Source organism: Coregonus lavaretus (assembly GCF_964263955.1).
Source record: "Coregonus lavaretus genome assembly, chromosome: 6".
Classification (NCBI taxonomy): domain Eukaryota; kingdom Metazoa; phylum Chordata; class Actinopteri; order Salmoniformes; family Salmonidae; genus Coregonus; species Coregonus lavaretus.
Genome location: NC_139993.1, coordinates 11,548,629 through 11,565,032, shown reverse-complemented (window position 1 = coordinate 11,565,032; position 16,404 = coordinate 11,548,629). Strand labels below are relative to the sequence as shown.

The 16,404-nt window shown below is 42.0% G+C and overlaps 1 protein-coding gene across 1 annotated transcript; it reads left to right on the top strand.

The window, feature by feature from the left end:
• The first annotated feature begins 12,898 nt into the window (after nt 1–12,898).
• Nucleotides 12,899–15,885, top strand: LOC311131166 (gem-associated protein 6-like). The gene is made up of 2 exons (XM_084164010.1): nt 12,899–14,035; nt 14,381–15,885. Exons 1-2 carry the CDS (start codon nt 13,908–13,910, stop codon nt 14,766–14,768), a joined length of 516 nt encoding a protein of 171 aa, XP_084020136.1. The 5' UTR covers nt 12,899–13,907; the 3' UTR covers nt 14,769–15,885.
• Nucleotides 15,886–16,404: the final 519 nt, after the last annotated feature.

Here is a 16,404-nt window from a genome sequence, read left to right as displayed (position 1 = left end):
CTACCCCCAAGCTATAAGACTCCTGAACAGCTAATCATTGCTACCCGGACTATTTGCACTGCCCCCCCACCCCCACCCCCACCCCCCTCTTTTACGCTGCTGCTACTCTGTTGATTATTTATGCACTTTAACTCTACCCACATGTATATATTACCTCAATTACCTCGACTAGTCGGTGCCCCCGCACATTGACTCTGCACCGGTACCCCCCTGTATATAGCCTCCCTACTGTCATTTTATTTTACTGCTGCTCTTTAGTTATTTGCTTTTATTTTTTTTTACTTAACTTTTTTTTTTATCTTTAAAAAATGCATTGTTGGTTAAGGGCTTGTAAGTAAGCATTTCACTGTAATGTCTACACCTGTTGTATTCGGCGCATGTGGCAAATAAAATTTGATTTGATTTGATTTGATCATTAGCTTATACACTAACTTTCACACATCTAGATGGCGGGGTGGGTGTGGAGCCAGACAGCAGGAGTTATAATAATAATAATAATAATAATAATAATAATAATAATAATAATAATTAATAATAATAATTAGTCATTTAGCAGACGCTTTTATCCAGAGCGACTTACAGGAGCAATTAGGGTTAAGTGCCTTGCTCAAGGGCACATCGACAGATTTTTCACCTAGTCGGTTCGGGGATTAGAACCAGCGACCTTTCGGTTACTGGCACAACGCTCTTAACCACTAAGCTACCTGCCGCCCTGTAGAACCCAGTTCCTACATTTTGAATATGAAAATTGATTTTATCAAACAAAACTATGCTACATTTTATCTCTGGGACCCTTAGGATGACAAATCAGAGCAAGATTACTGAATGTAAGTACAATATTTAACTTCAAAAGGTGAATGTATCAAACCAGTTGCCGTGATAAGTTTTTTGTTGTTGTGCACTCTCCTCAAACAGTAGCATGGTATTCTTTCACTGTAATAGCTACTGTAAATTGGACAGTGCAGTTAGATTAACAAGAATTTAAGCTTTCTGCCCAAATAAGACATGTCTATGTCCTGGAAAGTTTACTGTTACTTACAACATTGTCATGCTAATCACATTAGCGCACGTTAGCTCAACCGTCCCGTATACGAGACACCGATCCCGTAGAGGTTAAAAAAAAAGGTAGGGGAGTTGATCAGAAAACCCCTCAGTATCTGGTGTGACCAGATTTTCCCTCATGCAGTGCAACACATCTCCTTCGCATAGAGTTGAGCCGGCTGTTGATTGTGGCCTGTGGAATGTTGTACCACTCCTCTTCAATGGCTGTGCGAAGTTGATGGATATTGGCGGGAACTGGAACACGCTGTCGTACATGTCGATCCACAGCATCCCAAACATGCTCAATGGGTGACAATCAGTGGTGGAAAAAGTACCCAATTGTCATACTTGTGTAAAAGTAAAGATACCTTAATAGAAAATGACTCAGGTAAAAGTGAGTCACCCAGTAAAATACTACTTCACTAAAAGTTTAAAAGTATTTGGTTTTAAATATACTTAAGTATCAAAAGTAAAAGTAAAAGTATAAATAATTTCAAATTCCTTATATTAAGCAAACCCAGACGGCACCATTTTTTATTTATTTACGGATAGCCAGGGGCACACTCCAACACTCAGACATCATTTACATTTCTGGTGAGTATGCAGGCCATGGAAGAACTGGGACATTTTCAGCTTCCAGGAATTGTGTATAGATCCTTGCGACATGGGGCCGTGCATTATCATGCTGAAACATGAGGTGATGGCGGCGGATGAATGACACGACAATGGGCCTCAGGATCACGTCTCATATCTCTGTGCATTCAAATGCCATCGATAAAATGCAATTCTGTTTGTTGTCCGCAGCTTTTGTCTGCCCATACCATAACCCCACCGCCACCATGGGGCACTCATTTCACGTTGACATCAGCAAACCGCTCGCCCACAAGACGCCATACGTCTGTCACCTGCCCAATACAGTTGAATCCGGTATTCATCTGTGAAGAGCACACTTCTCCAGCGTGCCAGTGGCCATCGAAGGTGAGCATTTACCCACTGAAGTCGGTTACGACGCTGAACTGCAGTCAGATCAAGACCCTGGTGAGGATGATGAGCACGCAGATGAGCTTTGGTTTCTGACAGTTTGTGCAAACCCACTGTTTCATCAGCTGTCTGGGTGGCTCATCTCAGACGATCCCGCAGGTGAAGAAGCCGGGTGTGGAGATCCTGGGCTGGCGTGGTTACACGTGGTTTGCGGTGGTGAGGCCGGTTGGACCTACTGCCAAATTCTCTAAAACGATGTTGGAGGCGGCTTATAGGTAGAGCAATGAACATTCAATTCTCTGGCAACAGCTCTGGTGGACATTCCTGCAGTCAGCATGCCAATTGCACACTCCCTCAAAACTTGAGACATCTGAAACATTATGTGACAAAACTGCACATTTTAGAGTTGCCTTTTATTGTCCCCAGCACAAGGTGCACCTGTATAATGATCATGCTGTTTAATCAGCTTGTTGATATGCCACACCTGTCAGGTGGATGGAATATCTTGGCAAAGGAGAAATGCTCACTAACAGGTACGTAAACACATTTTGCAAATTTGGGGGGGATATACGTTTTTTTTTGTTTTTTTCTAAAAACATGTTTTCCATTTGTCATTATGGGGTATTTTGTGTAGATGGGTGAGAAAAACGAATCAATTTAATCCATTTTGAATTCAGGCTTGAACACATCAAAATGTGGAATAAGTCAAGGGGTATGAATACTTTATTTGTTATGAGCCGGTTAAATTACTTGATATTTGTACATTCAGTTAAGTTATAACGTAAATGCAGGATCCTTGCAATTGCATAGCATCCCGTGATTCACCTTTGGTTGTGTTCCTTTCCAGTGCTGATCCCTTGCCTTTGTAGAAACCAACCAACCAATAGATGGAGCTCTATGTTTAAATTATCTCAATTGTTTTGAGGGTTTACATGAATAAACACAAGCAACAGGAAACAGCACTTGCCATATCAACAAAATATAGGTGGACATTATGATAGAAAGTTAGGCTTCAATGATGGTTGTTTGTCTAATACAGGTCTTCCACATGTGAGAGCATTTCATTATCCATTTCCCCAAGACACCACACAACCTTGATTCATCTTCGAACCCCTTGCATACCAAAATAAAGGTCACGCACACTAGGTAGTTGACATTTTGCCTTTGGCTAATGAGGCTATTAAAAGATATGAGCAGACTCTTTGGATTATGATCAAACAGCTGGGAAGAGAAGGGAAAAACAAGGGGGGAGAAACAAGAGGTGAACAGCTGCATTTCAATGAATGCATCCCAAATGGCACCCTATTCCCTATATAGTGCACTACTTTTGACTAGAGCAGATACGGGGCCATAGGGCCCAATGCCCTCTTTCCCACTGCTGTTATAGGCTAAACGCTCCATGGTCTTTCCTTGCCCAAGAGCATATCGCCGTGTCTGAAAAACACTTCAGATATTACTGCACCATGAGATTTTTTTAAATTGTAAAATCTTTGTCCAAGTGAAACTGGGTGGAGAGGGGAACTGGAGGCCCATCAACTGCATCATGATCATTATATTTTATGACCATCTCTCACCCCCTCCTTTGTCTCTGTGACCTTGGGTGTTTTCACAATCAAATGTGTTAACAAATTTATTTTTTCAGGATCCCCATTAGCCGGCGACAACTAGTGTTACTGGGGTCCGACACCTAACGACATTACAGACAAAATGCTTTCCAATTTACATAAATGTAAAAACATTACATGTATTGTGCATCTATCAGTTACACATACATGTCAGTACACACAAGTCTGATGTAAAATATTAACCTACACATTTATAGAGGCAATAGCTTAAAGTAGTAGTAGCTGTTTGGTATCAAGGATAAGACAAGAGCAGTGTGCTATGATCCTGAGTTCAAAATTCGAAGAGCACATTTCGCAAGTGCAACATTGCCCTCTATAGGTAGAGGAGTTAACATGATCACTCAATCCAAGACCTTTAATTTATCAACCTTTTCATTTAGTTGTGCTATATACATACCAACTGTTCCCAGATGGACAACACACCACCAAACAGCATCATAACCGTTTTAAATCAAATATACTTTATTAACCAACAACTATTCAAATATACTTTATTAACCAACAACTATTTCTAAAACACAAACACAAAAGCATTCCAGACTGGGTCCCCATTGCTTATTTTTGAAATGTCAGTAATATGCCTAAAGAGGAAATTTACAAGCCTACATATTTTCAAACATTACAATACAATGGGTTTACAAAGAACTTAGTCACAAGAGATGCTTACATAAAGAAACAAAAACTTCACAAGTTCAGTCGTCTCTCTCCGAGCTGTCACTTCGACGAGGACTCCTGGAGGTAGAGTGGCTGAAAGAGAGAAAAACTGAAATGAGTTTTCCTCTTCATTTATTCGCTGTGCATTAACCCCAAATTAAAGTCATTACCTCAATTGTGAGGAAAAACGCACCTTAGTTTTTGAGGTGAAGCTTTAGATTTTGAACAGCTGGGATTTAAAATAGAATTTTCATTTTTAGAGCTCATTCTTACAAGACTTCGACAGTGTCAATTTTTTTGCAAGCAAAGTATTTATGGACCATGCATTTAATATAAGTTCGTCATACAAATGTATTATTTGGGTGAATTTAAAGAATACATTTCAAATGACCTTTAAATACATATTTCACATATTGAATTGAAAGATGTGAATGTAACTGTTGTTGATTTATTACGGAGTCTACCTTTCATTTGTAATGCTTAAGTAGCCTGACTTAATGAACCATCATGCATCTACACCATTAAAACTGTAACCATGCATAATGACTGCCCTCCCGCATGGACAACATTGTCATTGTCTAATTTTGCTGCTTATCCATGCATTGTCAAACTGTTCCACAGCTTGTTCAGAGAGGAGAACGGTAGAAAGAAAATTGGGGTCAGACTCAAAAATTCAGCTTACCTCCTCGTGGGGGAACCAGACTTGGATCTGCCCACAGAACCAGACCTGAAGAAGTAAACATACAAGACGTTCAGATTATTCAGATTTAAAGTGTCCCCTTTTCATGTTTGTCATCATTTTTTCCCTTCTTTTTTAAATCTCCACAACAGAGTTAAGATCACTTCTAAAACCTTGTTCACATTGGCAGTTTGAAGTGACTCAAATCCTATTTTTTTGCATATCTGATTCGAATCTTTTATATTTCCTGCAGTCTGAACATTCAATAGCCACATGGAATTGGATATTTCAAGCCACATTTCAAACCACCTTCGTAGGTGGTTTGAAGTCAGATACAAATCTGATTGCTGGCCATGCGACTTGTGTCTGAATGGTGAAATCTGATTTATTTGCCCTCAGGTGATTTTTAGAATGTTATTTGGCATATCTTGTTGCTTGCTAGCTACTCTGTTGACAGTTTGACAAGAACATGATGTTGTAGCTAACTATCTTGGTAATTGTTTAGAAACAAATTTGTGAATGTACTAGAAAGCTAAACAGCTGGCTAGTTGACTGCTGTGGCTAGCCAAAAAGGACTAGTTTTGAAAGTTGGATCACCTTATTCTTTGAGGCTTTAAAAGTGTTCTTACACTATGATTTTGAATATTTAAAGCAACTGGGAAGAAGTCCATGGCAGGCATTGTTGTCACCTTAGCTTGCTACAAAACTTTTGAGTGATAGGAAGCACCACCACCAATCAGTCTACACCACTGCGTACACACCCATCGTTACTATGAACAACTAGCGTAGCCATGTCAGCAAATGACCACTGTCTGAACACACACAAATCCTATTTGGTCACTTGTAACTTGATGTTTGGAGAGTCACTATTCACAAACGGATTTGAAAAACAAAACTGATTTGAGCATTAAGGCATGAAGTGTGAACAACACTTTAGCCCACATGGTGACAAACTCATTCCAAGGAGGGCCGAGTGTCTGCGGGCTTTCGCTCTTCCCTTGTACTCGATTGATGAAATAAGGTCACTAATTACACTGACCAAAAATATAAACGCAACATGCAACAATTTCAAAGACCTTACTGAGTTTACAAAGGAAATCAGTTAATTTAAATAAATTAATTAGGCCCTAACCTATGGATTTCACGACTGGGAATACAGATATGCATCTGTTGGTAACAAATACCATTTGCCTCATGCAGCGTGACACATCTCCTTCGCATAGAGTTGCTCAGGCTGTAGATTGTGGCCTGTGGAATGTTGTCACATTCCTTTTCAATGGCTGTGCGAAGTTGCTGGATATTGGTGGGAACTGGAACACGCTGTCGTACACGTCGACCCAGAGAATCCCAAACATGGGGCCGTGCATTGTCATGCTGAAACATGAGGTGATGGCGGCGGATGAATGGCACGACAATGGGCCTCAAGATCTCGTCACGGTATCTCTGTGCATTCAAATTGCCATCAATAAAATGCAATTGTGTTCGTTGTCCGTAGCTTATGCCTGCCCATACCATAACCCCACCCCCACCATGGGGCCCTCTGTTCACAACGTTGACATCAGCAAACCGCTCGCCCACAAGACACCATACACGCTGTTTGTCATCTGTCCGGTACAGTTGAAACTGGTATTCATCCGTGAAGAGCACACTTCTCCAGCGTGCCAGTAGCCATCGAAGGTGAGCATTTACCCACTGAAGTCGGTTACGACACCAAACTGCAGTCAGGTCAAGACCCTGGTGAGGAAGACGAGCACGCAGATGAGCTTCCCTGAGATGGTTTCTGACAGTTTGTGCAAACCCACAGTTTCATCAGCTGTCTGGGTGGCTCATCTCAGACGATCCCGCAGGTGAAGAAGCCGGATGTGGAGATCCTGGGCTGGCGTGGTTACACATGGTTTGCGGTGGTGAGGCCGGTTGGACCTACTGCCAAATTCTCTAAAACGACGTTAGAGTATAGGTAGAGCAATGAACATTAAATTATCTGGCAACAGCTCTGGTGGACATTCCTGTGGTCAGCATGCCAATTGCACACTCCCTCAAAACTTGAGACATTTGTAACATTGTATTATGTGAAAAAACTGCACATTTTAGAGTGGCCTTTTATTGTCCCCAGCACAAGGTGCACCTGTATAATGATAATGCTGTTTAATCAGCTTCTTGATATGCCACACCTGTCAGGTGGATGGATTATCTTGGCAAAGGAGAAATGCTCACTAACAAGGATGTAAACAAATTTGTGCATAATATTTTAAGAGAAATAAGCCTTTTGTGCATATTAACATTTCGGGGATATTTTATTTCAGCTCATGAAACATGGGACCAACACTTAACATGTGTGTTTATATTTTTGTTCAATGTAGTAAGGAACTCTCCTCACCTGGTTGTCTGTCTTAATTGAAAGGAAAAACCAAAAACCTGTAGACACTAGGCCCTCCATGAAATGAGTTTGACACCTCTTAAGTAGGTGATGTAATATATCTAGGGGACAAATGTGCTCCCTTGATAGGGACAAGTCTAAATTGTAATAGCCGAAACGGTCAAAACCAACACAACATTTTATTTTGTTGCAGTGGTGGCAATCTTTGGGGATTGCCACAAACTGCTGTATTAAGTGTTAATTACTCAACTTATGTAGCTGCATTGTTGACAATAGCAATGAAATGCTGATCAGAGCACTGAAACAGTTATATTTCTGACCTGTTCTTTGCACGAGAAAGTGACCTAGACCTTGATCTGGACTTTGATCGAGATCTAAATAGAAATGAGGGGGGAAAGCATCAACACCCATCATTTAATAAATAAGTGAACAATGTTATTGTTATACACAATGTGGGATCTTTAACATAATTCAAGCAAGTCAATTTTTCTACAATTTACCTTGATCTCTTGGGGGTAAGGGCTCTAGATCTTCTAGGAGAACGAGAGCGGTGTGGAGAGAAGGATCTTGATCTAGAACATAGATATCAAAGCTGTCAGCTATCATACATTCAGACCTGTTCTGGTAAACTCTGCAGTGCCATTCCTGATCAACTACTCCAGGAATGCCCCAACCCTGTTCCTGGAGAGCTACCGTCCTATAGGTTTTTGCTCCAACCCTAATCTAGCACACCTGATTCTAATAACTAGCAGGTTGATAAGATGAATCAGGTTAGTAACACCTGGGGCTGGAGCGAAAACCTACAGGAGGGTAGCTCTCCAGGAACAGGGTTGGCGAACCATGACATAGACTGATCAGGTGAATACAGGTGAAAGCTATGATCCCTTATTGATGTCACCTGTTTAATCCACTTCAATCAGTGTAGATGAAGGGGGGAGACAGGTTAAAGAAGGATTTTAAAGCTTTGAGACAATTGAGACATGGGTTGTGTATGTGTGCCTTTCAGAGGGTAAATGGGCAAGACAAAATATTTAAGTGCCTTTGAACGGGGCATGGTAGTAGGTGCCAGGCGCACCAGTTTGAGTGTGTCAAGAACTGCAACACTGCTGGGTTTTTCACGCTCAACAGTTTCCCGTGTGCATCAAGAATGGTCCACCACCCAAAGGCCATCCAGCCAACATGACACAACTGTGGGAAGCATTGGAGTCAACATGGGCCAGCATCCCTGTGGTACACTTTTGACACCTTGTAGTCATGCCCCAAACGAATTTAGGCTGTTCGGAGCATAAAAAGGGGTGCAACAGAATATTAGGAAGGTGTTCCTAATGTTTTGTACAATCAGTGTATATACAATAATTTGTATTTCATCATATTAGTTATGAAAAAAGAGGTCCAAGAATAGACCCCAGACGAACTCCATCTATGATTGATGTGACACTCTTCTGAGGAAGTTGGACAACAGCACATTTGGAATGAGAAAGGATTGTGCATAAAAGTGTTCACCTCCTGCCACGGCCCCGGCTGCGAGAGCGCGAGTACCTCCTCCCACCGGACCTGGAGTGAGATCGGGACCTAAACCAAATCCAAACGAGGGAGGGAAAGAATGACAGTTCAGAACAGGCCCCGTGAAGCCCCACATAACACTGCCTCAGTCTGCCTTTACTTCTGACCTGGCCACTGACAACAATCATCCTAAGCCCACTGACACTGGCTCAAATCAGCACACAAAAAGAGGGGGATTAAATTAGATTTAGCATTACACATGCAATGGTACTGGTAGAAGGAGTCACTATATAGACATAGCTGTTCATGGAGCTAATGTATCCTGCTTAAAGCAGGCCTTTCAGTTCTCTAGTAGAGTGGAAGAGAGAAACGTTATTGTCAAGTCATACATTACACTGGAGATAAAAACACATTAATTGGTACTTGAAATAAACCTTGCAAGATTGCCCGGGTGACCCACTTTGGACCAAGGTTCTAGCAGATCTAGGCGATCTAGAAGTATCTATCAGCCGACCTCTGCATCTAGTCGTGTTCTTCGATTTCTAACGATGATGATCGTATTGACAGCCAAATCGCTTGATTGAGACTTGATAGATGCAAGGCGATTTGTCTAGACGGGACCATGGTCTACCAGGTTGTCCTCTTTACAAAACCCCAGGCCCAAATTGATAACCAAATCATCTGGTGCATTGTCAGCCCTCTATGAAATCTTTAAGGTGCAGCTAGAAGTGGCAGTTGCTTGAGAAGGGGAGGTCTGGCTGATCGATCAACCCCATGGTCATAGAAGGATCGAAAGTGTGGAATTTGCTAGATGCCTCATGAAATCGTTAAGGATCGTGACACTCTGAATCAAACGACGAAACCTGAAATGTTTTGACCAGGTGAGTTGTTAACAAAAAAATCCCACATAACAGTTCAGAAGTATTTCCATATTTTAAAAGGGATTAAGTGACTGACGGAGAGACAAAAGTAGCAACAACAACAGGTAGCCTAGACACAGGCAGTTTGTCAAGATTGTATGATAATTTAATCATCATCTTTACTTTTTTTGTATCTACATAAGACACTGAATAATGAAGACAATGAAAAATAAGCGACAACTATCAAAATAAGAAAAGCTAATTTATTGGTTAAGGAGGCTTACCTGCTCCTCCTGCGTCGACTGTAGCGGTGGCAGTCGTAGGCATAGTGGCCCCGCTCACCACACTCATAGCACTTGTCGTTGGAGTCAAAGGGCCGGTTGGTGGGCGCACGCTCGTACCGAGATCGCCGCGGCATCCCTGTAGATAATTCAACTCGAACTCGAGATCCAGAAATTAACCTGAAAGACAGTCAGTTCAACAGTAAGCAAATTGCACACTGGCATAGTTCACTTCAAAAAGAGGACATGAGGAAACCCATCTAAAGTGTAACAAGCACTTAGGAACATGGCTAAAGTGTATGATCTGGATAGCAGCAAATGCGTAACACAAGATTATACAAGCTACCTGCTTACCTTCTACTGATAGATGTCCCTAAACCAATAAAATGCTTCAATATTTGCAAAGAGCAAATTACATTATTGACTGGCAAACGTCAACAACACAGGTGCCCTATGAGCCCTTTCAGCTTGTAGGTCTTGGAGAGTAGGCTAAACTTGGGGGCGAAGTCTGGAGTCTTGAGGAACCACTTACTTGCCGTCAAGGCCACGGACTGCATCTTCTGCATCCCGGGTGTCTTCAAACTCCACAAAGGCAAACCCAGGGGGGTTCCTAGCAATCCACACTGTTCTCAAGGGTCCATAATACCCGAACGCCCGCTCTAGCTCTCCTTTCCCCGCACCAGTGCCCAGGTTACCGACGTAAACCTTAGCGTCTGCAAAGGAAAAATAGAAAGAGGTGCCACCACTGATGCAACTCACTGACTTTCTGTTCTGAGAGGCCTTTGATTTCCCCCTCCCCCAAACTCAGTATCAAAAGGGTTGCTGTAAGTAACTGCACAGATGTAGAAATCGCGTTGAAATGCAGTCCTCTCAAGGCATCTCATGTATTGAGGTCAGTGGACGATTAGCATAGTGTTGGCCTGAGGCAGTTCATCACGCTATGGTCTAAATTAAATTATGTGTCAGGCATATGAATATAATATTGCGTGCTTTTCCACATGACAATGAGCTGCATGTAGTGATTTACTGCAATTACGCAACACCTAAATCACACTTGAGCAAATATTTGAAGCCTGAAAATGTAATACATTAGGCAAAGGATCAACCTTATTTCCATATCTTGATACTAGATTGTGTCACATCTTGTAATTTATCAATTTCTGCAATCTGCTACCTGTCTTTGAGAAGAAAAAAGGTTTATGGGGTTTTGATTAGGCCTAGGCCCATGTCTGATTTGCAGAAGTTGCCAAGTGAACGTGTAATTTGCTCTTTGAATTATATGTAATAGATGTAATCCATCCCCTAACATTTGTCATACATAACCATTGAATTCTTTATGAAACTGACTAACGTTACAGAGGCAGGGTGTTTTCATCAAGCTTAGCTACGTTTGGCTCTGTGGTGAACGAGTCAGCACATCAACTAAGACAGAAGGTGGAACAGCTAGTGAGGTGAGGATTTTGTTTCTTTTTGTTACTTAGCCTAATTAAACTGCAAATAAGGTCAAAGTTTTGACTCATGAGCTTCCCTCTACATAAGAAGTTAGCACCTTAACCCATAGACTCTTCAGCTATACTAACGTTATCAGTGGTTCTCAAACGTCTTGGGGACCCCAGATGTTACATGTAATTGATCTATTCCAGAACTAGGACACCTAATTCAACTTGTCAACTAATGACTACTCATATATTTAAAGCGGCAATCAGCAGTTTAGCCAGAAGACCCGACGTTGAATTGCATTGAATTCTACGTCAGGCAGAAATTAGCGTTTGTATCAGGAAAGTTTCCTCTCACGACCTCTACAAGCCAGTAATGCTGAATTACTTTTACCCCTTTTTCGTGATATCCAATTGGTAGTTACAGTCTTGTCCCATCGGTGCAACTCCTCTACGGACTCAGGAGAGGCGAAGGTCGAGAGCCATGCGTCCTCCGAAACACGACCCTGCCAAGCCGCACTGCTTCTTGACACACTGCTCGCATAACCTGTAAGCCAGCCGCACCAATGTGTCAGAGGAAACACTGTCCAACTGGCGACCGATGTCAGCTTACAGGCTCCCTACCCGCCACAAGGAGTCACTAGAGCACGATGGGACAAGAAAATCCCGTCCGGAAAAACCCTCCCCTAATCCGGATGACGCTGGACCAATTGTGTGCCGCCTCATGGGTCTCCCGGTCACGGTCGGCTGTGACACAGATAAAATTATATATTTTTGCAGGTACAAATGTGACACATTATATCGACAGGAAGTATAATTACATAAACTTTTCAAAGCGCTAGTAGTGCGTTCAGATTTATATCACCTGAAGCATGCGCACAAGAGACGCATGCATACTTGCCGAGCTCGTGCATGTGTTCACATGGTTCTGCACATGCTTCAGGTGAAAAATCTGAATGCACTACCAGCGCCTTGAAAAGTTGATTTAGGTATACTTTCCTGTGAATATAGTGTCTCACATTCCTACAGACAACCTGTAAAGTAAGTCATTCAACATTCTGGCTTGTGAGAGGTAATTTTCCAAACAAATGTATGGCGTTAATATCAGACGGTAAACCAGTGCTATCACAGTCTGGCAATCAGCAGTTGAAACAATAACAAAACTTCACCGCCCCTGTTTTGGTAAAAAGCTGAGGGATGGTGCTGGAGAAATGTAACCTATCTCAAATTCATAGAGCGATGGATGTAAGGAATGACCATCTATGATATAAAAATTATAGTTATAACCATGTTTTGAGGCTTTATAGCTAATGTTTGTTAACATTTACATTGTTTGCAAACATTGGAGTGAAACATGCTTATATTTTGGGTTCTGATGGGGTACAACAGTTGAACTAAGGTCATGAGGCATTTAAGCTGCAATATGTAACTTTTTGTTATGGAAAATATATTTCACAGCGGTTTTGATGGTACAATGATTCTCTACACAATGACTGCTTGTTTTGTCACAAACTGAAATTAAGCAAACTATTAGAATTTTAGCAACCAGGAAATGGCGGAGCGATTTCTGCATGTTGCACCTTTAAATTCTTCAAGAATCAATGCAACAATGGGCACATTCCATTAATTTATAAGTCCACAAATGGATGTAGCAACTGCAGATTGCCCCTTTAAAACATTTTGATCGAAAAATAGCTACATAATCAAGCCATTGATTAGAGAATCGGGTGTGCTAGTTCATGGCAAGAGCTAGGAAAGCTAAGTACGCCTAATGTAGCTAACGTTAGATAGCTGGCTAGCTAGCTTAGCTGCATGCTAGTTAACTAAGCATGAGATTATCTTCATGAATACTGAGTTTGACGTCGATATGTATTTTGTCTACTATTGAACATGCGTTAGGTTAGCTTTTTGTGCATTATTTTGTGAAGTTAAAATCCGTTTTGCTATTTCGTTTACCTCCTCCGTTTCGACCGTGTCTTGACATGATTCAAGGCCCGCTTTACAATCAATCTGCGCATGCGTGGATCAAACTGATGCTCCTGAGAGGACGGTCAGAGACAGGACGGTTCACAAAATGTACTCTTGCAATGCAATAAAATGCAAAATCACTAATATTTCATACCATACTACATACCATGAATCACACAGTAGAGTATTAGGTTGTGAAGAGGTTAGTAATGTGTAACTAGGTATTTATAACAGTATAACAGTATGAAAAATGTATGCACTCACTAACTGTAAGTCGCTCTGGATAAGAGCGACTGCTAAATGACTAAAATGTAAATGTAAAATGTATTTAATTCTTCGGGCCGGAACCTTTGGAATTGTATCACTGTTTATTACGGCACATTTGACCGTTGGACAAATTCAACCACAGGCTCAATTCAGCTAGCCAGTGGCCAGCTCCAGCATCTGATTTGGAGATTAAAGCTCAGTTTAGGTTATTCTCTGTCAGTATATTGAACCAGTCATGGACGAGTGGCGTCAACTGAAGCCACTGGAGTGGTGTAAATATGTCAACAAAGAGGTCAAAGTGACAGCGCACGAGAAACAACAACATAATGGTTGGGTTTTTACCGTTGATCCAGTATCTGCCAGGTAACTTCGGTACTTTCACAGTACTCTTCCCCATGGCCATGTGCACAATATGTTGATGGATAGCTTAAGCTATCATATGAAAAGAATATACCAATGCACTGATTTGTCAGTTTGTCTCCCACTTATATAGTGTGGTAGCTAGCTACAACAGTGAGTGACGAGTGACGACACCACTCTTGTTATGAGACTTATGTTTGAGCATCCTACTTCGCAACTGCTATCCCTAGCTACAGCGTGGTGTTTTTGATGTGACTCAGTCATAGACAATACCAGGATTGTTGCTTTGAAAGGGGTGTATATCAGCTGAGCTGACACTCAATACATTACCTATTTTCCCTCCCCCAGCATCGTCCTAGTGACCTTCCAGGAGAAGGGAGGCACGCCGACGGTCCGAGTTGTGACAGGCCACGCAGTGCAGGAGGTGGAGGTCCTCCAGGAGGGCAACGAGGAAATGGCGGGGCGGCTGAGGGTTGTTTTCACACCCCCGGGAGCCCGCGCCCTTGGCCCGGAAGAAGTGAGACGCAGGAAAGAGAGCCTCCGCCTGTGGCTGGAAAAGAACCGCATCCCAGTGGAAGAGGAGGGCGAGATGCTGCGTGTGGCCAACGTGCTGACAGTGAGCGCCCCCTACGGAGCGGAAGACTGTAGCAGCTCCAACGAGATCATCCTGGCCCGAGTGCAGAGCCTGGTGGAGAGCAACCCCGATTCATCTCCAGACCAGCCTGCCAACTCCTGATGAAGGATGCACTTTGACACATAGGGCTGGTTTCCCACACACAGATCAGGCTCAGCCTAGTCCTGGAATAAAATACATTGTCTATTTGCTTGATCGCCATTGAAATAGTTTTTTAGTCCAGTACTAAGCTTAATCTGTGTCAGGGAAACCAGCCCATAGTGTATCTCAATAGTCTAAAATGGTCTTATCTCCTATCCTTCATCTGCCTCTATGTGGAAAAAAACTGGACTGGGAATTGGGTCTTGGCCATGTGTCTTTCACCTATCCTACGTTTTTAGATAAGTGAAGGTCGAGGAGAAGAGGAGAGAAAGCCACTCTAGACTGTTGGGATGAACCAAGAGACACTTAGGGTGCATTCGTAAATTCACTCTGGCTATCTACTCCCGATTTCAGAGCACTCTCATCTGAGTGTGCCAGAGCGCAGAATAACTGACAAATTTATGAACGCTCAACACCCGTTGAATATGGCCGGTGTCAGTAAACGTCGGCAAAAAAGCGTAATTAAATTGTTGCCAGCAGCAGTTACAGTCACCAACGCTCTGGATAACATAAAAACAGCCTAACCAGCTCTGCTAGGGTGAGTAAAATGGTCAGAGTGAGGTGTTCTCTCATTTGTGTCTGGAAGTAGCTAGCAAGCTAGCCAACCTTAGCCAGTTAACTTGGGTGCTTGACTGCCGTTGTGAGGCCAGAACACCCGGATCAACCCTACTCCTCGGCCAGAGCGTCCAGTGTGCGCTCTGAGAGCAAAATGCTCTGAATTTACGAACTGACAATCTGACAACGTCTGAATTTACGAACGCCCAGAGGGCACTCTGAGCGCACTCTGGCACTCCAGATTGAATTTACGAACACACCCTTAAAATACTTTGGATTGTTGATGGTTCAAATGTTACTTCAATCTTATTCAACAATGGACATTGCTATCACAAAGCAAACAGTTGGCAAAATTTAGAAATTAAATTATGTGAAGTTTTGGTTCTCAAGAGACCTTTTCTGTAATTTTGTAAAGCACTTTTGTAATTAAACATGCACTGTTACTTGCAAACCAATAGTTGCATCTGTCCCGCTACACTTAAATATCTTTAAAAAAGACCAATAAGATACAGTGCCTTGCAAAAGTATTCATCCCTCTTGGTGTTTTTCCTATTTTGTTGCATTACAACCTGTAATTCAAATGGATTTTTATTTAGATTACATGTAATGGACATACACAAAATAGTCCAAATTGGTGAAGTGAAATTAAAAGAATAACTTGTTTCAAAAAATTCAAAAAAATAAATAACGGGAAAGTGGTGCGTGCATATGTATTCACCCCCTTTGCTATGAAGCCCCTAAATAAGATCTGGTGCAACCAATTACCTTCAGAAGTCACATAATTAGTCACAAAAAGTCCACCTGTGTGCAATCTAAGTGTCACATGGTCTCAGTATATATACACCTGTTCTGAAAGGCCCCAGAGTCTGCAACACCACTAAGCAAGGGGCACCATGAAGACCAAGGAGCTCTCCAAACAGGCTAGGGACAAAGTTGTGGAGAAGTACAGATCAGGGTTGGGTTATAAAAAAATATGTGAAACTTTGAACACATCCCATGGAGTACCATTAAATACATTATTAAAAATTGAAAGAATATGGCA